At 37.5% G+C, this 26,907-nt stretch overlaps 1 protein-coding gene across 5 annotated transcripts in view; it reads left to right on the plus strand.

Annotated features, from left to right (window-relative positions):
- TJP1 (tight junction protein 1) overlaps positions 1 to 26,907 on the plus strand; it is a 96,067-nt gene that overhangs the window by 62,104 nt on the left and 7,056 nt on the right. For 3 of the 5 annotated variants that reach the window (XM_045561524.1, XM_045561525.1, XM_045561526.1), the window contains exons 11-25: positions 2,068 to 2,218; positions 4,903 to 5,011; positions 6,002 to 6,221; positions 6,504 to 6,688; positions 6,787 to 6,882; positions 9,967 to 10,049; positions 10,643 to 10,853; positions 11,165 to 11,265; positions 14,617 to 14,967; positions 15,299 to 15,538; positions 16,190 to 17,062; positions 17,207 to 17,304; positions 18,412 to 18,639; positions 23,546 to 23,715; positions 25,650 to 26,127. In XM_045561524.1, the coding sequence (XP_045417480.1) occupies positions 2,068 to 2,218; positions 4,903 to 5,011; positions 6,002 to 6,221; positions 6,504 to 6,688; positions 6,787 to 6,882; positions 9,967 to 10,049; positions 10,643 to 10,853; positions 11,165 to 11,265; positions 14,617 to 14,967; positions 15,299 to 15,538; positions 16,190 to 17,062; positions 17,207 to 17,304; positions 18,412 to 18,639; positions 23,546 to 23,715; positions 25,650 to 26,127 (3,594 nt within the window). The remainder of the gene's footprint in view (positions 1 to 2,067; positions 2,219 to 4,902; positions 5,012 to 6,001; positions 6,222 to 6,503; positions 6,689 to 6,786; positions 6,883 to 9,966; positions 10,050 to 10,642; positions 10,854 to 11,164; positions 11,266 to 14,616; positions 14,968 to 15,298; positions 15,539 to 16,189; positions 17,063 to 17,206; positions 17,305 to 18,411; positions 18,640 to 23,545; positions 23,716 to 25,649; positions 26,128 to 26,907) is intronic. The other 2 variants (XM_045561529.1, XM_045561530.1) reach the window with 1 other exon arrangement.

The following is a 26,907-nucleotide window of genomic DNA, read 5'->3' on the forward strand; positions in this document are numbered from 1 at the left end:
TGGAGACAAAATTACCCATGGTTGAGAACCTGTTCTAGATTATTTAGCAACTCAAAAGTAAGTTTTTGTTATACCTTTTATTACTTTGTATTTTATGCTTGGTAGAATTGAGATGCAAATTTTGTAAACAAATTTCAAACTATCGTGATCATCAGATTAGTTTTTTGTTGCCTCCATGGTAAAAGGGACATGATATGAGTAATTGAAAATTGACAGATTTCCTCAAGATTAGATCTGGAACCTTCCACTCTCATTTATTTTCTCTGCTAAAGAAAATTGGGTTGTTACATCAAAACCTAGCTAGTCAAAGAGAAATAGTTTCTGAAGTAGGTGATGATTATACGTTTAAAATTGCACATTTTTAATATTAGGTAATTGGTAATTCAAACTTTTGCAATATAAATTGTGAAGGTGAGGTCCTTTTCTTTTTCCTTGGGAATTGCGAAGAAGTTTTTATAAGTCTTTAAGGAAACTTTAATGATAAGATTCCCTGGGAGATCTACTTCCCTGGGAGAGCTCTGAAAAACAAATACCAAAGAGGATTTGAAGATGTGGGCAGGATTAGTAGCTGAGCCAGGAAAGGTTGGTTTTTCATTTAAATCCAGTGAATGGATTTGAGGCAGAAGTAGTTAGTCTACTTTTTTTACTTTTCAAAAGCCCAATTTTACTAAAGGGTACAAATTACACACAACTGTTGTCATTTGTTGAGTCACATGAGATTGATTGGTCAGGGTTAGAAGAGGGTTTCCAAGGACCAGGAGTTTTTGAGGAAATGTTTCAGAGAGCTGTGTGCAGTTGGTTTAGGAGAGGAGTCTGTGAGAATGCTTTTGACTTGGTTGGAAAAGTAGGATACCACCATAACCAAGGGACTTAGACCATTTGTGATTAAGCTGGTAAATTGTTTCAGGGAGAGACCAAGGATGCCACCAGCCCTGGCAGTGAGTGACCTTATTTAACCTACAGGCTCTCAATTTTTTGTCTAGCTAAGGTTAGTTCCAGGTCAGGAAACTGCATCAAAAATAAATATATTATAAATTCTAAAAGCTAAGGAGATCTTTAACTAGTTGGTTTAAAAGGACTAGAAATCTTTCCTCCCTCCATTCATTTATTTGATTTGTATTTTTTTATTATTTTCCGTTAGCTTCTAATAATTTGGTTATTATTAACTTAGTGAATTAAGAGAAAAGGGACTTTTTCTACACTTCATGTCAGAATAGGTAAAATAGTGTATCTTGGCTAGGAATGTGGGGTAGTTATGAAAACCTAGGAGGGAAATATAAACGGCAGTTTGTAATTACCATCTGTTTCTGCCCAGCCATTCTTCTAAGGCATCCTTTGGTATTTGTTTTAGGAGCATCTCAAGGTTTCAACACTACAGTGATGAGTACATCCACCAATTTCTTTCCATTTTCTCTCTAACAAGAAAGGGGCAGAGATTGGATATGGGACTAATCCAGAAAGGCTGAATGATTATAAGATATTTATTTTAAAATTCAAAGGGGCAGTAGAGTAAGTGAACTACTCTGTGAGCTACTAAGAGAGTTTTACCAACTGCAAAGTTTAAAAAATCACTGTCTGTTGGATGTAGAGATCACAATGCTTAGAGCCTGATTTTGACTTCATGGTATTAGGAAAATTAGTCAATTTGTGCTTCAGTTTCTACCTTTATAAAAAACAAGACTTTGCGTTTATTCAATAGAAATGATATGGTGTGAATTGGGGTGGAAAAAAATGTAAGATTTTTTAGCCATTGGGAATGTAGCATATACAGGCAAGACTGAGAGTTGAGAAAACGTTGTACAAGGTAATTTTATAAGCTAGTCATGTAAAGCAATACTTACATATTAAATTTGAATATTCCAATACTTATTTTTTTAATCAGAAAATAAAGTGTTATGAAATCTGATTTTGAATTCTAACACTAAATTTTATTTAGTGAATTAGTGGTGTGTGGGAACTTTTTCTGAAATGATGGTTATCTTTCTGAATGTGGTTTTCATTGTAGTGGTTTGCTATAACTTTTAAAGCTTCTCTTAACTGTTTCATATGAAATACCTGTTTTAACAGGCCCAGCATGAAATTGGTAAAATTCAGAAAAGGAGATAGTGTGGGTTTGCGGCTGGCTGGAGGAAATGATGTTGGAATATTTGTAGCTGGTGTTCTAGAAGATAGCCCTGCAGCCAAAGAAGGCTTAGAGGAAGGTGACCAAATTCTCAGGGTATGTCAGTATTTATCTTTCATGGGTTCAAAAGTACTTGAACCTCTAGAAAAAGATATCAAACACAACTGTTGTAATTAGATTGTAATCTATGTTTAGTCTCTTGAACTAATTAAACTTTCAAAGTAAGAGTCCACCAGGTCTAGCTTGTGCTGGACTTGTCACTTCCCATTCCTGCATTAATATTAAATTGTTGTTTACTGCTGTGTTACATTTTACTTTACAGTGTGATGTTTCATTTTACTCACTGGTGTTCATAGAAGCTGCAAGAAAATGTCTTATGTTCCTATTCTTATCCTAGAATAATATCTACGAGATAGTGTTTTAAAGTTCAACTAAACATTTGGACTAGCAAGACTCTGCCGTGGGCCACAACTTGCTAGCAGACAGCATTAGGTGTTCGTCTTACGTGGGGTTAGTCCTCAAAGCTGTCCACACAGCCTCTGGGACCTTCTTCACCCCAGATGTGGCCCAGGCACAGGCAGGGCAACTATGTGAACTACTGTGTCTTTGAATCTTCATACCCTACAGGAGACAGCATCAGTTACAAAAGTCAGGAAAGATTGGGGTAGATGCAGTCTGTCGTTGAGGTCTTGTTTTTCTTTTTCTTTTCTTTCTTTTTTGCCATAAGCAGTATTGCTTAGTAACATAGTACCATCTTCATCTGTCTCTTCTCTTTTTAAAATATCCAAACCTCCCTTCGATTTCTGATAGATAAACTGTCTCATTTTGGTCAGAAGATAAAATCTATTACTCTCTCTCTCCACCTCAAGATTTCTTTACCACCTCTCTTCTAGTCTCTTTCTGCATCCAGCGTACCTCTTGCCTGTGTCCTGAATTTAGTCTCCTGTCTGCTCCAGAATCTTGCAGTTTTGTTCACTTTTTTCAGTTTTCCCTCCCCTCTAGTTCTTCATCTATCTTCTACTGTCTTATTTCTCCCCTTTTGCTGTTGAACTTCTTAAAGGTGTGGTTGAGTCCTTTCCCTGTTTTCTTTTTAGTCATTGTGGTCATACAGTTTTACACTCTGGCTTTCACCTTAACCACTACAGAATGAATTTTCAGTAAGCCATCATTGATGTAATATCCACCTCAACCCTCATTTTCCTTTATTTTTTAGCAGTGTTTTGACTGTCTTTAATAATCCTTCTTGAAGTGCTTTCTTCCTTGGATTCCATAACCATTCCATTCTGTTACTCCTCTGATCTTTTTTGTTCTTTTCCTGCCGCCTTTACTGATTCTTCTAAAACTTGGAGGATGTCAGTATCTCTGTGCTTCTCTCTTGCTTCACAGTCTCTATCTTGGGTTTGGTTGCTCAAGTGAGCACCCCACAATCAAAATCTTTTCACTCTGAGCAGTTTCCGGAGCCCCTTCAGACTGCCACCTGTGGCCATTTTCATCTGGTCCTTCTCCTTTCCCTTCAAACTTAGCATGTCAAAAAGGCAAGGCATCGTTTCTGACTGATTTCTACCTGACATTGTATTGTGATTCCTTCCAGTGGTATTTGCATTGTTTTCTTTTTTCTTTTTTTTTTTTTGAGACAGAGTCTCACTCTTGTGCCCAGGCTAGAGTGCCTTGGCGTCAGCCTAGCTCACAGCAACCTCAAACTCCTGGGCTCAAGTGATCCTCCTGCCTCAGCCTTCCAAGTAGTTGGGACTACAGGCATGTGCCACCATGCCCGGCTAATTTTTTCTGTATATATTTTTAGTTGTCCATATAATTTCTTTCTATTTTTAGTAGTGACGAGGTCTCACTCTTGCTAAGGGTGGTCTCGAACTCCTGATCCACCTGCCTCGGCCTCCCAGAGTGCTAGGATTAGAGTTGTGAGCCACTGTGCCTGGCCTGCACTGTTTTCAATCCAGTTCTGTCAAAAACATTTGAACACAACATGTTTGATGATGTTCATTATACCAAGGAAGTTAAATAGACCTATTTTCTTACCCAACTCATATCCTGTTTTGAAGTAATCAGGGCATACATTTAAAAAATGTTTCTTAATAGTTGATTTTTGTTTTGTGTCATAAAAGTAAGTAGTGCATGTTGGTTTTTTTTTTTCTTTCTTTCTTTTTAATCTGGAAAATGTCCAAAACTTGGAAAGAAGAAAACTTACCCATCATCCTCTACAGAGTCACTGGTTTACATCTTGATAAGTTTCATTTTGGCACTTAGGAGCTTCTGATAGAAGTGATTACTAACTTGGCAGACATTGAATATGCATTACACAGCTGCCATTACAGGGATGCCACAATGTACACTGTCTTTTTAAAAATGCCATTTCTTTTGATTTCTTTTATCAGTGACTCATAAAAAGCAGGACTGTATTATACGTTCATAGAATTATATAAAATTTTAAAGCCAGAGATTTTACGATAATAATAAATATTTGAAATTAGCAGTCATTTTTTTGGTCTAAATTGGTTAGATTTTACAACAGGTAATCTTTAATGTCAGGATACACTGTGACTACTATTTAAATGAATTTACATCTTCAACTCACTTTATTTACTTGGTTTCTGTTTGTAGTAAATTACAATATATTTCTCCAAAATAAAATAAATTTTTCCCTATTAAAGATGTGATATTTTCAAATTAGATAGACTCTGAGATTATTTGTGTCATATCTATGTAAATATTTTTATATTTTTAAAAAGCAGCCAAAATTGATTTATGAAATCTTATTCTAATAGGTGAACAATGTAGATTTCACAAATATCATAAGAGAAGAAGCTGTCCTTTTCCTACTTGACCTCCCTAAAGGCGAAGAAGTGACCATATTGGCTCAAAAGAAGAAGGATGGTGAGATACTGTCAGAAGAAAAAATAAACCTGTGGAATTTGAGGACTTAATACAGGGATTTATCCATTTTTTAAATATAAATCACTGAAAGTTGAATGATGAATTTGTTAACCTCAGAGAGTTTAAGTCATTTAGGGTCATAGAATCTTGAAGTTACTGTCACTATCAGATCACATTAATAGGACCAACCTTTATGGCGTTCTAATTTAAGTAAAATATCATATAGTTCTTTACAAGTCATAGAAGAATTATATTTGGTTACTAGCCATGAGAACCATACAAAAGTATATATGGGCAGCTTTGAAATTTTGTACTGATGTTTTCTAAGCAGTACACTCAAGGTGTTTGTTAGCATTAATGGAAGAGAAAACCTAATTTTCGGTGAAACGGATAAGTTTTTCATTTAAAACAAGGTTTCTCAGCTTCAGCACTGTTGACATTTTGGACCAAATAATGCAGTGTTTTAGGGTCTGTCCTGTGCCTTCTAAGATGTTTAGGAGCGTTCCTAGCTTGTACCCACTGGATGAGATGGTGTTAACCCACACCCTCCCTGCCCCCTTCAACACATACAGTTGCAACAATCAGAAATGTTTCCAGATATTGGCAAATGTCCCCTGGGAGGGCAAAGGATAAAATTGCCCTCATTTGAAGACTGTTGATTTAAAATATGGAAATGTCTATATAAGGTTTGCAGGTTTGTAGGTCAGTTAGATGATATGAATAGAAACAGGTGTGTGGCTTGGGGCAAATTACTTGCATCAGTTTACTCATCTACAAAATGGAGGTACTAAGAGTTCTCATTTCATGAGGTAATGGTAATGAGTATGTGAGATAAAATACTTAATGCAGTACTTGACACATAGTAAGAATTTAGCATTTGTTGGATACTATTGTTAGGATTGTCAGCAGCATCTTCATGTAATGTATTCTCTTCAGATTATTTTCTTAATCTCACTAAGTATTGATAATGTGTGTTTTGATTCCTTTTAGTTTATCGTCGCATTGTAGAATCAGATGTAGGAGATTCTTTCTATATTAGAACCCATTTTGAATATGAAAAAGAATCTCCGTATGGACTTAGTTTTAACAAAGGAGAGGTGTTCCGTGTCGTGGATACCTTGTACAATGGAAAACTGGGCTCTTGGCTTGCTATTCGAATTGGCAAAAATCATAAGGAGGTAGAACGAGGAATCATCCCTAATAAGAACAGGTATGAATGCTTGGATGTTTCTCAAGAATGAATTAAGTAAATGATAATAGAAGATTTCGATCCTACTGGGAAATTTTGGTAATATAAAGAATTATTTTTCATTGTATTTACCATATCTGTAATAGACTTAGTTGTACAAATTCCTCTTTATTGTAATCATTAAGATTTAAACTACTGCATGTGAATTTCTGTTCAGTATTGTGAAGTTTCGTTTCATTGTGGATCTTCCCCTGCCCCCCTTTTTTGAATACCCTTATTTTTATTTTATCTTTTCTTGTATAGAGCTGAGCAGCTAGCCAGTGTACAGTACACACTTCCAAAAACAGCAGGGGGAGACCGTGCTGACTTCTGGAGATTCCGAGGTCTTCGCAGCTCCAAGAGAAATCTTCGAAAAAGCAGAGAGGATTTGTCAGCTCAGCCAGTTCAAACAAAGTTTCCAGCTTATGAAAGGGTGGTTCTTCGAGAAGGTAGTTATTTTCTACAGACTAATTTGATACCCCTTAATGTCAGTATGTTAAAAAGAAAAGGTATAAATATGCTGTTTTTTATTTGCATTTCTCTGCAGCTGGATTTCTGAGGCCTGTAACCATCTTTGGACCAATAGCTGATGTTGCTAGAGAAAAGCTGGCAAGAGAAGAACCAGATATTTATCAGATTGCAAGTAAGTAGCCTTAAGAGGGACTTAAGATGGGGTTGAGAATGATTCTTTACCAGTTACGCCTCTAAAAGGATGGGTCTTACCCGTTCAGCTAATAAAAATAAAACTTTCTGTAACTGAAAAATTTGCAGTTTACCCCATTCTTTTAATTTGGAGGGAAACTTGAGTGACCATGTCCTTGTTCCACCAATTCCCTTTAATAGGAAGAATCACTGTTTGTGAAATTCTTGACCTCATATGAAAACTGCTTAGCACACAATCTTGTTTAATCCTCACAGTATCACTGTGAGGTAAGAATTATAATATCCATGTTAGAGTCAAGCAGCGTGAGCCTTAGGGTGATTATGGTTGGGATCATCACCAACTTCTTTAGTATGAACTTTCTTGTTGACACTCAGCTACTGAGTGACAAAAGTGGGCTTTAACCGTAACCCTTTCTGACTCCATTCCAATGCTTTTAATCATAAACTAACAAATACACAAATATGTAAAAAGGGTAATAAAGCATGATTAATGCTATCAGTTATTGTGATAATTTATAGTAAGATAGTATTAATGTAAATATTGAGACTTCAGTGCTGTATATACCTAATAGATTTTGCTTGCAGATCCTTTAATTGTTTTGTTAGTTTGGGTATTGTGGTAGTTTAAATATATAAACTTAGTTATGACTTCTTTGGCTCGTTTTAAATTATATGTAAAAACTTCAGCTATGTTTTTCTAATTATAAATAACTATCATTCCCTATTTGGAAAAGTTAGAAAATTAATTTTGGCATATATCATCACCATCCTAAATTTTACATCGTTGTATTTTCTTCTACCTTTGTAAGCATATTTTGGCAAGGTTTTATTTATACTGTTTAGGAAAGTATATATCTTGTTTTTTTTTCTTAATAGATAATGGCATATTTTCATTTTATTATCAATCCTGCAGTTAGTTTGTGGTTTGATTAGCCTTTCTTTTTTTATATAGTTTGTTTTAAATTTATATTTTACTGTTACAAAGAATGTAAAAATCTATTCATATTTTGTTTGCTTATTTATGCTTTGCCTTTTTTCCCAAAGGATTTGAATCCTTAAGAATATAGCTTTTTCCATATTTATGATTTTTTTTTTTTAGACAAATTCGCCCATAGGATATAAACATTGTCTGGTTGTTGATATGTATAATTGTTATTGCTTTCCAGAGGGTTGTGCTGAGGAATTTTTGTTGCCCCACTGGCACTATATGAGACCCTCACTAACGTTTTTAAACTACCTAGGGCTAATTTAAAGAGTCAGAATGTCACTCTTTTTTTTTTAACATTGCTTTTTATTTGGTTGCTGATGAACTTGAGAATATTTATTTTCCGAAAATCAGAATATTTGCAGACAAATGATCATAAAATTTGAGCAGATTAGAAATTATTTCTGTTTCTCCACTTAATTTTTTCAGAAGAGGTCTTTTTTGAGTCGTTTGTAGATAACATTTTACCCGAAAAAGTTGGTGGTGACTGCACCCATAACCAATTTTAGGGCTTTTAAATTTAGGAAAACCAAGTCTGAAGACCTAGCAATGGTGTACCTTACAGGGTGGTAGATTGGTTTGATCAAGTTTACTCCATAGCTTGGCTCCATAGCTAGACTATTATAAAAGGAACTCAGGTAGCTTAGTTATGTGTCCTCTTTGAATCTAATGAGAGTCTTTTGAGTTAAGGAATTAGTAGCATTTTCTCCAGCCAAAACTCCCAATTGATCTTTCTCCTTAATTACCCTGTGTTCACCAGATTGGAAATTCTGTCCTGCTTGCCGGTGGAGCTTTGTCTCATTCTCTGAAATCATTAACTTTGTGCCTCAGTATGACTTGTCTTTCCAAATCTCTGCCTTTGTCTGATCTGAAACACCAGAGCTCTTCCTTTCCTTGCAAGCTTCACTTCTGACCAGAGTCACAAACATTGCTGTGCCTTTTTAGTGAAGAACTTCATGTCAATTGTACTTCTGGGATTGTTGGTTGGAAATCAGCCCCAAGTTGCATTTGGCATATTATACACTGGTAGAGATGGACAGGCTGCCAGGATGAAGCCATAGGCCATCTCACAGTTACAGATTAGTAGCTTCCCTTCCCTAAGGTTCTCCTTCTACTGATAGAAGTTCTCAAATCAGCACTCCCTAGGCAGTTTGCTGTAGCATTGTTGCTGATGACTTGCAGACATGCCAAGGTATTGATTGCCTCAGCCAGCAGTAGCTGGGCAGGGCCTGGCTCAGGAGCAGCCTCCTCGGTCTCTCTCAGTATGCGGTACGGATCATAGCATTTCCTCCATGTGTCACAGCATGAGAAGGGGTGGGAAGTGGTGCCAGTAGGCATACGAGTGCCATTTGGAGCCTGAGGCAAAAGAAAAAATCGGCATCCCTGTCTATATGTTTGTGAATTCTTCAATGGCTATTTTTTTGCAGAACATTAAAGTAGTTGGAAAAATATTGAAAAAAAATGCATATCAAAATATACGTTATTTTAAGTGTAAATATTTTATGTATACCAAACACAGAATTTATTATAATTTTACTTTCCTGGCTTTAATTGAAGTAAGTTCATCCATACTGTTTTTTAAATCTTCTCTACCTCATTTTCAATTGAGCAAATTGCCATATTTGACAATTTCTCTTGACCAGGTGACTATCTTAAATTTTACTCGAGTTCTGCTTACTGATTGATTCTCTTTAAATTTTTGATATGTTCGTTGTGGATTTTTTTTGCATCAATTTTGATTTTTAAAAAAATACTGCATCAAAATATTACCTATTGTGATTACTTGAAGTTTTTTGGGCATCCCCTTAATTTTGCACCCAAAGCGAGTGCCTCACTTGTCTTCTAATCCTGTTGGGAAAGCATTGATCTAATCCAGTGGTTTTTGGCTGGTGGGAGCGGGTGCTACTGACCTCTAGTGGGTAGAGTTCAGAAATGCTGCTATAAATAGGCCACAATGCATAGGACTGCTCCCACAAAGTATTGTCCAGCCCAGCATGTCACTGGTGGCCAGTAGTTGAGAAGCTCTGATCTAACCAATGAAAATTTGATATTTTATTTTTGTCCTGACTTGATGAATAGAAAGTGAACCACGAGATGCTGGAACTGACCAACGTAGCTCTGGTATTATTCGTCTTCATACAATAAAGCAAATCATAGATCAAGTAAGTTATTAAATGTTGACCTACTTCGTTAAAAGCTGTTATTGTTGTTTTTGAGTGGGATGGGGTATGGTTAATTTGAAGGTAGAAGGTAGTTTTTCTAAGATTATTACTGATACAGTGTAAGAAAATTAAGCTGTTACTAAAAGGCATTGTAATAATCACTTTCAAGGGAATAGTTATTATAGGCATCAAAAGATCTTTCGTTACCACAAAAAAAAGTATATAATGTTCAGATGTAATTAACAGACTGTTGATATTACATAAGTCCAATTCAAGTTGCATTTTGATATTTATATGCTTAGGAAATGTCAGGAACATTAGATTGTTATATTTATTTTCGCTTCTAGCTGAACACAGATAATTCTGTCAGCTTGCAAGTATTGGGGCTAAGTCTTAAAAGTGAGCTGGTTAAAAACTCACTTTTGAAATTGGACTAGAAATTGTATTGAATTAACTTCTGATTACAGTTTTTTAACATGTGCTCTGGAGACAGAATTAAAGTTGTTACCATTGAAATGTAGTATAGACTTTGACTTTTTCTGAAGGTAATGATTCTTAATAATGTATCTTTGTATATGTTTTTCTGTCTCCAGGACAAACACGCTTTATTAGATGTAACACCAAATGCAGTTGATCGTCTTAATTACGCCCAGTGGTATCCAATTGTCGTATTCCTTAACCCTGATTCTAAGCAAGGTGTGAAAACAATGAGAATGAGGTTATGTCCAGAATCTCGGAAAAGTGCCAGGAAATTATATGAGCGATCTCATAAACTTCGTAAAAATAATCACCATCTTTTTACAAGTGAGTATTTTAAAAGCTTTCTTTCAGCTTAAGATATCTGGGCAACAATATCTAGGCAATATCTAGGCAAAAGTGTTGTGTTGTTAAAATATTAAAACTTATATGACTTTTGCCTGGGAAGCTTCCTGTTGTGCTAACTCCTGCTGTTTGGTTAAAAGAAAATGTGCAGTGCCAAAATTGAAATTTCAAATGTTTATATCTTCAAATACCATATTTTCAGTAGTGACAATTGGAGCTCTAAGCAAGGTTGAATGAATTCTTCTGGCTTTTGGCAGTGTTCTAACTGTAAAACTATATTAATTTATTTTCAGCTACAATTAACTTAAATTCAATGAATGATGGTTGGTATGGTGCACTGAAAGAAGCAATTCAGCAACAACAGAACCAGCTGGTGTGGGTTTCTGAGGGAAAGGTAAGAAATTTCCTATTACTTTTATGACCTGTTCTATAAATTGCATAACTAAACAGGGATGCCTTTGAGTTACCGTTACTTTCTTATTGGATCAATGTATTAGAGTAATCTTGGGAAAGTAAGCTTTTAGGTTTTTATAATTTGTGTGTAGGGGTTATGAAAGTTGTTTTTGATAGTAAGAAACTCTTAAATTTTCTCACTTATTGAATTATCACTCCAGTAGGATTCTCTCTTAAAGAATTCTCAAATTGTAATGAAAAGCAGGTTGAGTTCTGACTGTGCCCCTCTCTGGCTGTGGAATGACGACTTTGAACCTGGCTTCAGTGTCCTCCTCTGAAAATGAGGGGATTTGGATGGCCTAGATGAGCGTCTCCCAAAGTGCTGTCCTCAGCACACTCCATCCAGGACTTGCTGTGAGAGAAAAGGCACTCTGAAGGCAAGCAGTGGGCGGGAAATACTGCAGACCCTAGTCCCCTTGAGGAGTGTCACAGTAGCCACTAGCAGTTACAGGCTCTGAGAAGTCTGAAAAGTGAGAAAGTTTACTTTGTTTAAAACATTTCCTTACATTTTACCTAGAGAATTTTTTTTTCAGTCAGCGCCTATTAACATTCTTATAGCAACTTGCTGGGAAGTATTGAACAAAGCAAGAGATCCTTCCTGGCTTTGAGTTTTTATTTTACATACATCTAAAGGCCAGCTTTAAAATAACTACTTTCTGTTGTCAGTCTTTCTGGTTTTATAGCAGTCTTTGATGAGAGAGGTCTGTTTATTTGGTTTGTAGTTAGTAGTTTTTTCTCAAAGTACACTGTTGAAGGGACCTTTGTATTTAATGTCTTTTATCTTCAGATCACTGCAATATTAATAAGTTTTGGTTGTTAGGGAAGATTGAGAATATCTCTGGTTTTTTATTTGTTTTTGTGTTTCCTTGTTGGTTTGGTTTTTGTTGTGTTTTGCCCTTGCATGTTCCCCCCCTTCACCCCCCTTCCTCTGCCTGGCTGTGGCTACAGATGCTCTGGCAGTGCATGCTGCATGCTTAAGACCACCGTGCCCCTCACCCAGAAACACACAGCCTCTGCAAGAAGAGATGCTAAACGTTTACATCTAGAGGTAGTGTCTGCTGTTCTCACCTGTAGTGATGCGTCAGAACCATGGTGTTTCTCATTGTGTACCAGTTTGGGGGATAGACCATGCATATGAGATCATAAGATCACTCTGAATAATTTACATGTCAGCTGGGACACTTGATAGAATAATGCAGGTGCAATAAAACTGTCACACCACTTTACAGCAACACATTATTACTAATTTTTACATTTGCGGCATTTGATAAAAAGGATTGCAGTCTTTTTCATACTAATCTTCTATAACAACACAATTCTCTTAACATCCTTTGTAAGGTAGAATGTTAGTAGCTTGCACTAGTGAATTCTTGAAATGAATCAGTCTGTAGACATTTCCAAAATGTACAAAGTATACATGTCTATCTATCTGAGATGTTTTTTTTTTAATCCACAAATCTTAATTTTCTGTAATTTCTCTTTGTGAGATTATTATTCCTTTCTTTGCTTGCTTTTAAAATAAAGGTCTAAATTCCCCAGCTTCTTACGTAAGGAAAAATATGTCATTTTTTATTAGGCTAGACTGATGCATTTTGTAAATCAGAAAGGATTGTTACAACTTAAATCAAGGTTATCTTCCTGCCCCCTTCTACTCAAGTATATCTTATCAGAATAGATAGATTCTTAAACTAAAACCACTTCATTTTACATTGACTTTCCTGAACTAACTACTTTGACCTAATTGGTAGGAAGAGTTCCTTTTTGCAAGATCTGACACAGTCTTGTGTGGTCCCCGCTAAACCTAGAAAAGTCATCCTGAGGCTTTCTTAACATGTAGACATATCATTTCTTGGTTTGAAGCATCCATGGTTCTTGCTCACTTCTGCATCTCAGACCATCTGCAAAAGCTAGGTGGATTGGTGAGTTCCAAGTTATTCTTCCCCAGGCTTTAAATTTTTCCCCAGCTGGCTACTGGATTATAGTCTTCTAGAAACCCTGGCAAGTTAAAGATTAGAGTAGATACCTAGACGACTTCTCTTCTGCAGCAGCCATTAACAGAGTTTAGAAGCCATCGAGACTTCAGTCAGAGAGAGATTTCGCTGTAACCGGGCAGAGCCCTGGGATTCTCATTCTCCCCAGACTGGCAGGTGCTCTGTTGAAAACCAAAGCACAGGGAGGCCTGACACCCTGGTCTTTCTTATTAGGAAGACAGTGCTCAAGGGTCAGGCTCTTCCACAGCCATGCATGGGACTGCATGGAAAGCTCCTTTCAGGGAGCTCAACTCCCAACACCATGCTTCTAGTACAGCAGACCTGCAGAGCCACACCAAGTCCTGCTGGTTAACAGCAATACATCTTCCTGGAAAACAAAAGCCTTATGTTTGTCCTTCAGCATCAGTCTATGCTGAAATGGAAGAAATATTTTCTGGATTCCACATCCTTCAGCTCTTGTGCCTAACTGGCTGGGCACAATATCTAGCAAGATCTTCAGGGACTATTTAATCCAGTTATTAGTTTCAAATTAGTATCCAGTGAAACCTGTTGATTGCAACTCTATAGCCTCCTTTCCTTCAAATACTTCTCACTTTCTTTCTGATCTACTCAGAAGATAATCAGCATAGACTGTTAGAAACTGAGCTCTTAATTACTTTTGTAAGAAGAGCATAACTGCACTTCTCCCTTTCCATCCATTGGATCCTGCCTCTATGAAAAATAATAAAAAATTTCTTCTTAATTTAACAGAGCAACCACTATGTAGGTGATGAGTTTCCGTTGCTTCATAATAGCTTTAAGGGCCAAACACCAACTTTTTTAAAAAGTTGTTTCCTAAATATGAATATATTAGCTCTTATTCAGTTTGAACTGTGGGGTTTATTTCATAATTATTCTCACGTGCGCTGTTCTGTCAGTGTGTCCTTGTTGCTGTGAGCTTGGGTTAGTAACATTCTCGCTCTTCACCTTGCTTTGGGCTGAGAAGCCAGTGACTAGGTTTTATAAACCTGAGTAGTGCCAGGGTTCCTTCATGGTCTCCTGGGGCTGGGCCCTGGAGTCCAGCTTTGTCCTGGCTGACCAGCCACCGTTTCACTCATCCACGCCCTTCAGATCTCAAGGGATGCTCTGTGTGTCTGCATGTGTGCTTGTACAATCTTCTTGACCTTTCCTCACCAGAAGTTTCAAGAAACAGATGTGATTTTTCCAAAGAAAAATATCCTTTTCAATCTCCCTTGTAAAATAAAGGCCATCTCTTAAAGGACTACTGAATAAAATTTTTAATTTACTTTTATTTGACCCAGGCGGATGGTGCTACAAGTGATGACCTTGATTTGCATGATGATCGTCTGTCCTACCTGTCAGCCCCAGGTAGTGAATACTCAATGTATAGCACGGACAGTAGACACACTTCTGACTATGAAGACACAGATACAGAAGGCGGGGCCTACACTGATCAAGAACTAGATGAAACTCTTAATGATGAGGTTGGGACTCCACCGGAGTCTGCCATTACACGGTCCTCTGAGCCTGTAAGAGAGGACTCCTCTGGAATGCATCATGAAAGCCAAACATATCCTCCTTACTCACCACAAGCACAGCCACAACCAATTCATAGAATAGACTCCCCTGGATTTAAGACAGCCTCTCAACAGGTAAGCAGCAAGCATTCAACGTTTTGTAGTTAGAGGTGCATTATTAAATTTTAGAATATGGTGATTGAGTTTAAAGATATATTTTGTTCTTTCTCCAGATTAAGAATTAATCTTTAATTTTAATTTGAGAGTACCAGGGACTGAATTCTAAATTTTGTGTGTTTGTCTTACACAGCAATATACTGGATTTTTTTTTTTTAATTAGGACATGAGGTCATAGTTATGTTATTCAGCACACTTAAAATGTATGTCTACCAATCACTATAAATTGAAGTGAGAAGTTAGCAGTAAACAGAAACACTATATTTAAAATATTTTAAACACTTCACAGAAAGCAGAAGCCTCATCTCCAGTCCCTTACCTTTCGCCTGAAACAAACCCAGCATCATCAACCTCTGCTGTTAATCATAATATAAATTTAACTAATGTCAGACTGGAGGAGCCCACCCCAGCTCCTTCCACCTCTTATTCACCACAAGCTGATTCTTTAAGAACACCAAGTACTGAGGCAGCTCACATAATGCTAAGAGATCAAGAACCGTCATTGTCGTCGCATGTAGATCCAACAAAGGTACCTGTGCTGCAGTGTTGCACTAATTTGTTGCTCTCCATCAATCTAGCACATGATCATTTTTGCTTTGCCCTTTAAGTGTTTCTTTTGCTTTTTTTTTACTGTGGTCTTTGAAACACCGTAGTGCTTTCAAATCAATACAGATCATTTCAGTTTTGTAGTTTGCATGGCTTCCAGCGGTATACTGATTAAGAACAGGCCTTTTAATTGAGATTTGTGCTTAATATTTTTATTTTTATTTTTATTTTTGGTTTTATGTATCTTTCAGAATTCTTTAATGTGTAGTTGAAGATTCATTCATAAACATATTTATATTCATATAAATTATGGTGTCCGTGGATTTTCTTTAGGATTTTTATTCTCAATGTCAGAATCAAGTGGAATCAATAGCATATTAATTTTCTACTAAATTTAATAATTACCTTTAACTCACTATTCATTTAGTATGTGCTGAAACACAAAAGCCCCTATCTGCATTATAAATTTTGAGCTTTCACTTAAACTAGCTTTTTCCACTAATCATATCTATCCTGGTAATAAATGGTAGAACATATCATTTTCACATGTTAAATCATAGTTTAATCATAGTCTAATAAAATAGATTAGAATTAAAAGCAAGTCTTTGTCCTTAAATGTGGATTTTTTATACAGGCATATAGAAAGGATCCATATCCTGAGGAGATGATGAGACAGAATCATGTTTTGAAACAGCCAGCTGTTGGTCACCAAGGGCAGAGGCCAGACAAAGAGCCTAATCTGACCTATGAACCCCAACTCCCATATGTAGAGAAACAAGCCAGCAGAGACCTTGAGCAGCCCACGTACAGATATGACTCCTCAAGCTATGCAGACCAGTTTGCTCGAAACTATGACCATCGTCTACGATACGAAGATCGCATCCCCACGTATGAAGAACAATGGTCGTATTATGATGACAAACAGTCCTACCAACCTCGGCCTTCTTTTGATAATCAGCACCCTCGAGACCTGGATTTGAGACAGCATCCTGAAGAGTCGTCAGAACGAGGATATTTCCCACGTTTTGAAGAGCCAACCCCTCTGTCTTACGACAGTAGATCACGTTATGAACAGCCGCCTAGAACCTCCACCCTACGACACGAAGAGCAGCCAACCGCTGGATATGATGTACATAACAGATACAGACCAGAACCACAGCCCTATCCTTCAGCAGTTCCTAAGTCGTCTGAGCCCAAGCAGTATTTTGACCAATACCCACGAAGTTATGAGCAAGTACCATCGCAAGGATTTACCTCTAAAGCAGGCCATTATGAGCCTCTCCATGGTGCTGCAGTTGTCCCCCCTCTGATACCTTCATCTCAACATAAGCCAGAAGTTCTGCCTTCAAATACCAAACCACTGCCTCCTCCCCCAACTCTAACTGAAGAAGAGGAAGATCCAGCAATGAAACCACAGTCTGTGCTCACCAGAGTTAAAATGTTTGAAAACAAAAGATCTGCATCACTGGAAACCAAGAAGGATGTGAATGACGCTGCCAGTTTTAAGGTAAATAGTCTTTACTGCTTTGGATGTGTAGGCACACAAGTGAAGAGCAGTTCACAATGCTTCTTAGCTTTCCTCTTGCCCCTTAAATGAAGTCTGTTTTGTAATTATCTGTTCCTTGGGCATGTTTGTCTTATTTTTCTACAGCCTCCAGAAGTAGCATCTAAACCTCCAAGTGCTCCCATCATTGGTCCCAAACCTACTCCTCAGAATCAATTCAGTGAGCATGACAAAACTCTATACAGGTTAGTACACTTTGTGGCATTTGTGACAGAACTGACCAGGAATCTGACCCTCTTAGCCAGTGAGAAAGCCTTTTGCTGTCAGTATGTTAGTAAAGGAGAGGTATGAAAAAGGGGGAGAGGACTCTTGTTTGTCCTTAAATAAAAACTACCAGCTCTCCTAATTAAAACAGTGATCCTAGAAAATAAAAAGCTTTATTATAACTTCTATAACAAATCCTATGAACGTAAACAAAGCTTATAAAAAGACATTTTTCTAGCAAATGATTAAAAATTTTAATTTTAACATTTATATTATGCTTTTTAGTTTAAAAATTGCTTTCAGGCATGTGAACTCTTAGTTCTTAGGGGTGAGGAAACAGACCCTGATTGGTTAAAATAACTAAAGTTAATCATTTAGTGAGCATACATAAGGTGCTTGCCATTGTGCTAATAAGCAAGTCTGCACAATGAGGATAATACTGTTGTTTTCTGCATTTTAAAGGCATTCAGGCTCAGAGTAAGTAGCTTGCAGGACTTGTTGGAGCTGGGGGAAAAACAGGCCAGCTGCCCCTCAGCCTATGCTTTTCCCCAGGGCCTCATCATACTGCTAATAAGTGACAGACTATATTTGAATACAATTCTTCTGCCTAACCAATGTTTTATTTGCTGAATATACATTTGCATTTGTGACAGGAGAACTACTACCTAACAATCAATGTTTAATGACATTTTCTTCCTCATCTGCTCTCTATGCCTTCTAGAACTTTGGACTATGTAAAGTCTGTCACTTATTGTTGCTGACATGTGATACATGTACTTTGAGAAATTTTCCACTGTCTTGGTTACATTCCCTTTCTAATTAACTCTCCTACTGTGAGGCCCCTAACCAGATAATCTTTGAGCTTGTGAAATCGTGTTAAAGGACCCATGAGCCAGAAGAGGGCTGCGTTTTGTGCATACTCTATGATGACTTAGGGTTTGGGATATCCATTTTAACTGTTCTGCGCAGTTAGATCCTGGATAAACACAGCAGTCAATGAAAAGGTCAAGGTAAGATTTATATATTTCATTTTCTTTAAAAAATTACCATCTTAAAAGTTGTTCCATTTGCCATTCATTATCTGTCAGAATCCCAGAACCTCAAAAACCTCAACCGAAGCCACCTGAAGATATTGTTCGGTCGAATCATTATGATCCTGAGGAAGATGAAGAATATTATCGAAAACAGCTCTCATACTTTGACCGAAGAAGTTTTGAGAATAAGCTGCCTGCACACATTCCAGCCAGCCATCTCCCAGAGCCTGCCAAGCCAATTCATTCTCAGAATCAATCAAATTTTTCTAGTTATTCTTCAAAGTAAGTTATTTCACCTAAGATTTAACCTTTTAAAAATAAGATGCAGCATAAAGATTTGATTGCATAAAGTGGAGTTAATCACATGAAGTTCAATTTTAAAGGAAAGTAGTTAAGCATAATACATGATTTCTGTAAACTCCAGTGGTTCAGCATTGTACATACTTTTTAGTTCTGGGATGTGTGTTTGTTTTTTTGTTCTTAAACTCTGATACCAGATGTATAAAAGTTTTTGCATTCAAAGAGATGCTAAAATCAAAGAGTTTCTGACAGAATAGAGTGTAAACTGAAGACCCTGATTTTCACGGGGATCATCGGAGTTTCTCCACTTCTGTGCACACACTTAATGATGGTTCTTTTCCTTCTTTTCTGTTTTTATTTTTTAAATATAAAAGCAGATGTGAGGAGGACACTGAGGGAAACACTAAAGAGGTTTTTTTCCCCCCAAGGCAAGACAGAGCTTATCTTTTTTTATTATCGAAGCTTAAGGATCAGGTGATGTGAAATGACAGGGCAGAGCTGGGACGAAAGCCCAAGTTTCTTGAATCCCAGTCATCTTTTCCCTATTCTTTGCAGTTCCCTTCTGTTTAGTCATCTTTTGGGTTCTCTTTTGGCTTTTCTTTCTTGTGCCTGCATGGGTTTGTATCTCTTGCTGGTTCTGCTTCTCGGGTGGAACCCTGACTGGTGGAGAATTTGGTACTAATAGTTGGGTATAAACCCACATAGGCACAGGTGGGTTCATACCTCAACAAAACAAAACCCACAAGAATGAAAACAGATGTGGATTTGTCAAAAGGAATTTGTTACACAATTATGGAGGCTGCCTAAGGAAGTCCTAAGTCAGGACGCAGGTGTTCAGGAAGGGAAAATCTGGGGGACGGGGGAGAGACTCTTGAGCTCTAGGAGGGCCTCAGTTCTCTTTTAGAGGGCTCTGCTAATTATTTCAGGCCCACATAGATCATCTCCCTTCTGATTAACTAGAGTCAGCTGACAAGAGACATTACAGCTGAAAAAGCCTTTCACAGCAGCACCTGGATTAGTGTGTGTTTAAATAACTGGAACTGTAGTTCAGCCTAGCCAGGTTGACACATAAGAAGTCACCACTTACCAGTTTTGTGTCTAGATTAAAAGCACCTAGATTTTTACTTAATTAGATGCTGGGGATTATCTGAACCTAGCTGTCATTTGTCATTTACTATTGAGTAAAAGTTCTTTTAGAATATACTTTAAAGCCTCTAACATTGGCCCTGCATGGTGTCTGTAATCCTAGCACTCTGGGAGGCGGAGCCAAAAGGATCACTTGAGGTCAGGAGTTCGAGACCAGCCTGGGCAGGAGCAAGACCTGTCTCCACTAAAAATAGAAAAAATTGGCTGGGCGTGGTCGTGTGCACGCCTATAGTCCCAGCTACTCGGGAGGCTGAGGCAGAAGGATTGCTTGAGTGCAGGAGATGGAGATTGCATTGAGCTACGGTGATGCCACTGCACTATAGCCAGGGCGATAGAGCAAGACTCTGTCTCCAAAAAAAAAAAAGCCTCCAACATTAAAAACCTGATTTTAATTACCATTGTTTTTTCTAAGACATCATTTGAAGTGAAGACTTAAAACATTTTTCCCACTGCCATCTCTTTAAATCTTTATAGAAGAAAGCAGTTTATGAGAAATACAGATGCAAACTTTGAGTGCTACACTGGAGATTATGTTAAGTACAAATAGTGTCTTATACTAGTGTTAGGACCCTGCCCTGTACAACACTAGAAAGGTGCCCCGTAGCACCTAAATAGTGTCAAGACCAAGGCAAGCTAGGAGCTCACCTTTGGTAAAATAGAAGGAAGTACCCTTTAATAATCGTTTTTGCTTATTCCATTAAACACATTCATTCCTGTCAGAAGGCAGCCTGGCATGTAGTTTAAAGAGATGTTTTATTTATCCATTTACATACTTGATAAGTAGGGTACAATCTTAATACATTTAGATCTAAAAAGTAAGACGTTTTGACAGGGAATCAAGCGAAAGGCATTTTTTGGTTTTGTGTTAATTTGGTTTTCCAGAAAGAAAACTTAATAGCTTATTTATAATGTGTAACTTAGAGTCTAGAACACTACCAGGTATACAGTAGGGGCTCAGTAATTACTTGTTGAGTGAATGAAGCTTAACAGGGCACAGTGTACTAGGTGCATCAGCTATGCTTCTTTTTGTTAATATAGCTCTGGGGAGGAGCCTGTGTTAGCTGATCATGGTTTCACAAGGATATAGTACCTTTGAAAGAACTAGATAGCATCTGTCTTTGTGAATTTACTCAGATCTGTTTGATTTTACTCTTTATTGCCTTGAGTGCTGTGGGAATGAGGAAAGTGTAATTTGGGATGGATACTATTATACATTTCCTTCCTTTGTCATATAAAATTAAAACGCTATAATTTTGCTGCATTTTCCCATGTAGATATTTAATGGTTAGAGAATTGGGAAGGAGAATGAAGGTCATAGAAGATGACTACTAGGGAAGCTGTTACTAAGCCTTCCCTTTCTAATGCTGTTTCACCCTCTTGCCCAATTCATCAGCTGGAAAAGATTTTAAAACATGGGACCCTCTTTGTCCCGTTTCAAAACCATTTACTTTTAGTTTGTCATTAATAGATTGCCTTCAGGCCTTTATTTCTTTCAGTAAAATACAGGAATTGCAAAAATTACCTTCCTCCAGATGTTATGTGCTACGTTCCACTTAAAAACACACCTCAGAAATGGTAGGAATTAGAGAGGGGAGATATCTTTGCTAGCACAGGACAAATGCCCCAGAAAGCAAGCAGATATTACCCTGTCTTACAGTTTCACAGAGCTGGATTAGCATTGGGAAGGTTAGGAGATAGTAGTAGCTCAAGACATTCACCTCCAAAGCAAGTTAGAAAGTTTCCAGGATTCTAAGGTAGGGCTAGAAGAGCAGTCTCCTTCTGGGACTGTGCACATGCCCCCAGCCCAGAGATTGTGTCAGTTTCTTTAGGACAACAGGAATTTTTGTCACCAGATCTACCTTTCAGGATTCCACTCATTATAGTGGTGGTCTCAAAATCAATGATGGTGGTTTTTAGTTTTTTAAGACCTACATGTAGGACATTTATTGTCCATTTGTCTTTGTGTTCATGAGGCATTATTAGACAAAAAAAGCTATGAGACTCTATAAGGCTCCACCCACCACAGGACTCAGCTCATGACTGGAGATTGAGAAGGTGTTGTTAGAAAGAAACATGTTAAATGTAGTCATGTTTCAAAGGCATGTATATTTCCATTTGCCCATTCATCGTTACCACTCCTAGGGAATCAGTATGGCTCTCATGTTGTATCACTTTTTCCTTTGTCCTCACTTAAAGAATTTCTTTTGCCTAGCCTGTTAGTTACTGCTCCTTGATTTGGTTCATTCCTTTGCTCACCATTAGCAGCTGTAGCATATAAGTGGTCAGAGGTAAAAGAGGAGTAAAGCTCAAACACATTGCTCTTCACTGGCAACACCAGTTAAAGTATGTGGAGAGTGGGCGGGTGTAGCTGAGTTACTGTATTTTATCTATTGTTAATTTCCTTGGCTAAATGAGAGTTAGTGATACGTTCTTTTATAGACCAAGTTATGTTGAAATGGTGGATGTTGGTTGATGTTTTAAAATGACATTTGAGTTCCATTTGCTGCAAATTTACTTAGTTAGATTGACCATTTTCTTTCATTTTTCTATTGCGCTTGCTTTGCCATCACCTAGATTTCTTGGCTCTTACACTAGCTATGACTACTTGAAAAGGAACGTCAAGTGGTAAGACTGGCAATTAATGTGAGGCTGTTACATAAGGTGTCCCACACTGTGTCATTGGCATTATGTGCACTTTCAGATTTTAATGTCATCTTTAAATGCTTAGACTAAATGCATGAAAGCAAAGTAACATAGTTTTAAAGCTAATCATAAGACTAGACTTCTTCAATAAAAGTCTTTTATGAAAATGAACATGCATTCCAAATGTATATGTTATTGTTTGTGCACATAAAGCCAGTGCAGCTTTGGCACTCTGCAGTAAGGTTTAGATGGCAGTGTTGCAATTATGGGTCTATTTAAAAGATTTCTTTTGTGTGAATTTTATGTGTTAGATATTAACAATTGGCAATCTGAAAAATACATATGTGGCACAATTTGACTTAAATGAGCCTTGTAAAATAAAGCAGTTTCTGCTACTCTAGCAGTCATTAAACAAACAAACAAAAAAATGGATCTGGTAAATCAAGGGCAAGTTTTAAACTAAAAGAAGTCTAGTTTTCTTAGTTGTACTGGAACACAGCTATGCCCATTTGTTTCCTTATTGTCTGTGGTTGCTTTCGGGCTGTAACAGAGTTTGAATAGTTGTGACAAAGACCTATGGCCCAAAGAGCCGAAAACATTTACTACCTGGCCCTTCACTAAGAAAGTTTGCTAACCTCTGGTCTGTGACAGTTTTTAATGGTGCTCTGAGTATGCCGGATGCCAAGGCTTTTTGTACCTTAGATACAAAATCAGAAATGGGTCTAAGGAAGATTTGTGCCAAAATATTTTTTTCCAAAATATTTGCAAGATTTTCTTATATCTACCAACAGTTATTTATTTTTTGTAAATAACAATTAAATATGAAAAGTATACCCAAAATTTCATCTGCCTTTTGGTTGCCATCTTCTGGATGTTCTACTAATATTCTGAAAGTATCTGTGCTGTCTGGACATTTCGTGTGCTGATGAGTGGTTGAATTTGTTTGTATATTTTGATAGAGTAGCTTTGTATACTCATGAAAATAAACTGAAATTTCTAGAATTTTTTTTGAAACTTAGGGATACATGGAGGAATGAGAACTTGTTTTGTAAATGTGAGTCCATTTTCAGCTGTAGGCATTTTCTTCATTTCTTAACAGGGGAAAGCCTCCTGAAGCTGATGCTGTGGATAGAGCATTTGGTGAGAAACGCTATGAACCAATCCAGGCCACTCCCCCACCTCCTCCATTGCCCTCGCAGTACACCCAACCATCTCAGCCTGCTACCAGCTCTTCTCTCCACGTACATTCCAAGGGAGCACATGGTGAAGGTAAGAAATTCAGAAGTTAACATTATCACTATACTACAGTAATACTCATGAAATTAAATTCTTACAGTTTCTAAGCAAAATGCTTTTTACACAAAAATATATACACTTGAAACTTTTGGACTGGGAATAATAAAAACAAAGGATTTTGTTAAAAGTATAATACATTTCTTGTTTTTATTACTAGGACCATTATATTGACAAGCCTCTTAGCTAAGTAGATTTTAATCTGTTTGATTAACGTAGATCAATTTTATACCAGTATCTAAATCTTCTGGAAGTAGTATTTGTTTACTGGTATTTCTAAATTTACGTATTTGAATGATGGTTTATAAAAATTACTATGTTTCATCTTCGCTAGCATCAGAAAGCCACAAAGTTTTACATAAAATGTATCCTACAGCACCTTGCCTTTTGCATTTACATTCCTTGGTAAAATCTCAACAAGATAGATGACATATAGCTCCAGTTTATTCATTTTAATAGCTGTGTAATATTTTACTGTAAGAATATAACCCAACTTATTTATCAATTCTTCTGTTGGCACACATTTTCCTAGTACAAACTGTGTTTCTCTCTTATTTACGTAGGAGTCAAATTCCAGGGTATGTAAATCTTCAACCAGACGTGTAGTTCTGGATTGATATTATTTTATATCGTTTTCACACACTATCATATCTACAGGTAAAGACAGTTTTAATTCTTCCTTTCCAGTCTTCATACCTTTTCTTTCTCTCTCTTGCATATTACACTGGCCTGGACCTCCAGTGAAATGTTGAATAGAAGTGGTGAAATCAGACATCTCTTGCTAGTTCCCCATCTTTAGGAGAAAGGATTTAGTGTTTCACCTTTTTTTTTCTTTTTAAAAAGGCTAGAGTGCAGTGGCACAATTACAGCTCACTGCGGCCTCGTACTCCTGGGCTTACGGGATCCTCCCTGTGTCAGCCTCCCCAGTGGTTGGGGCTACAGGTGCACACCATGCCTAGCTGTTTATTTTTCGTAGAGACAGGGTCTGCCTGTGTTACCCAGGCTGGTCTCAAACTCCTGGCTTCTAGCGATCCTCCCACCTTGGCTTCCCAGAGTGCTGGGATTGTAGGCGTGAGCCACCATACCCAGTCTAGTGTTTAACGCTTATGATGTTAGTGGTAGGATTTTCGCAGATGCCCTTTATCATGTTTAGGAAGTTCCCTCTATTTCTAGTTTGCTGAAAGCATTTTGTTAAATTTTTTTATATGTATTAAAATGGTCATATGATTTGTATCCTTTATTCTCTTACTATGGTAAATTATGTTACTATGTTCATGAGGAATTCGGATTAATAATTTTCTTGTCTTGTAATGTCCTTGTCTGATTTTAGTATCAAGGTTAAACTGGTTTTATAAAAGAGAGCTAGGACATGTTCCCTCTTCCTTTATTTTCAAAGAGTTTATATAACAATGGTATTATTTTTTTCTTAATTATTTCATAGAATTCAGTTGGTACTATTTTACACTGCCTTTAACAGTGTATGGGGATCCCTGTTGTTCCACATCTTTGCCAACACTTGTCATTATCAAATTTTTCAGTTTTGCGTTCCAGTAGGTATGAAATGGTATTGAATGGTTTTTGTTTCGTTTTGTTTTACATTGTCCTAATTCATAGTGAGGTTGAATATCTTATTGTGTGGTTACTGGACATTCTAGTTTATGTAGACTGGCCCTAGTCTCTGCAGGCCAGGACTCTTAGCTGCCTCTGACTCTAAGGCCGCAGGGTACACGAATAGCACCAGTTGTCCCTCTTCATCACACATAACCTCCAGGGTTCAAGAGTCACCCTCTGACTGTGCAACCCAGGCCTTGACTCCAGTACCAGGATAACTTAAGCTGAGAGAGATATCAAAGGGGCTGTTAAAACTTCTTTCAGGAATTTTTTAAAGTGCTTATATGTTTATTTTTCAGGTAATTCAGTATCATTGGATTTTCAGAATTCTTTAGTGTCCAAACCAGACCCACCTCCATCTCAGAATAAGCCAGCAACTTTCAGACCACCAAACCGAGAAGATACTGCTCAACCTGCTTTCTATCCCCAGAAAAGTTTTCCAGATAAAGCTCCAGTGAATGGTGCTGAACAGACTCAGAAAACGGTCACCCCGGCATACAATCGATTCACACCAAAACCATATACAAGTTCTGCTCGACCATTTGAGCGCAAGTTTGAAAGTCCTAAATTCAATCACAATCTGCTGCCAAGTGAAACTGCACACAAACCTGACTTACCTTCAAAAGCCCCCACTTCACCAAAAACTCTTATGAAATCGCACAGTTCAGCACAGCCTCCTGAGTTTGACAGTGGAGTTGAAACTTTCTCTATCCATGCAGATAAGCCTAAATATCAAATAAATAATATCAGCACAGTGCCTAAAGCTATTCCTGTGAGGTAAGATTTTTGGCTTCATTTAAAGCATTGGCCCTGTGATTTTTCTTAAGTGACTGTGATGTTGTTGATATGACTTGGGACTTGAAGTAATAATTTTAACTCACCCTTTAAACTGAGCAGTGTTGTTGCAGTGAATGCTATTATGCAGAAGCTCTTCCAGGAGGTACAAGATGTTAATAAAATAATAAAGCTGACAGCCACATATGGTTGATAGGTATCGTCATTATCCCTGTTTTACCAAGTACTGAGGTTGAGTGATTGTAAGCAGTTTGCCCAGGGTCACAACAGCTAGGGTGAGGTGAGCCTCGATTCAGCTGCTGCCCATCTGACCTCAGAGCCCATGCTTCATTGCTGCCTATAACTTTCTAACCTCCTACTGGTGAGGTACATGTGGAGAACATCTCGAAAACATAAGTATCGATGTTTATTATTTGTTCAACAAGGATGCTAGAAATTAAAGATGTAATAACCTCAAAGTGACTGTTAAAAAACATCAGAGTAAGATGGCTCAGCAGATGAGACAAAGCAAGCCCGCCTGGAGTCTCACTCCAGACACTCTTTTCTGTCTTCTCATTAATTAGTGATTGACCAGACTCATTCTGGCCACATATAAGCTCATCTCAGCCTCCTAAATCAAGTTAAATTTTCAAGCCATCCACGAAGCAGAAGCAGACTCACAGGCAGAACCAAGGGCCAGGAGAGCCACCTGCAGCCTGCTTCCCAAGAGAAAGGAGTTATGTCAGTGGCAGCTTTCCTATCTCTGTGCGCCTCCTAGGTGGT

The sequence above is a fragment of the Lemur catta genome, chromosome 9 (assembly GCF_020740605.2).
Source record: "Lemur catta isolate mLemCat1 chromosome 9, mLemCat1.pri, whole genome shotgun sequence".
In the NCBI taxonomy this organism is placed as follows: domain Eukaryota; kingdom Metazoa; phylum Chordata; class Mammalia; order Primates; family Lemuridae; genus Lemur; species Lemur catta.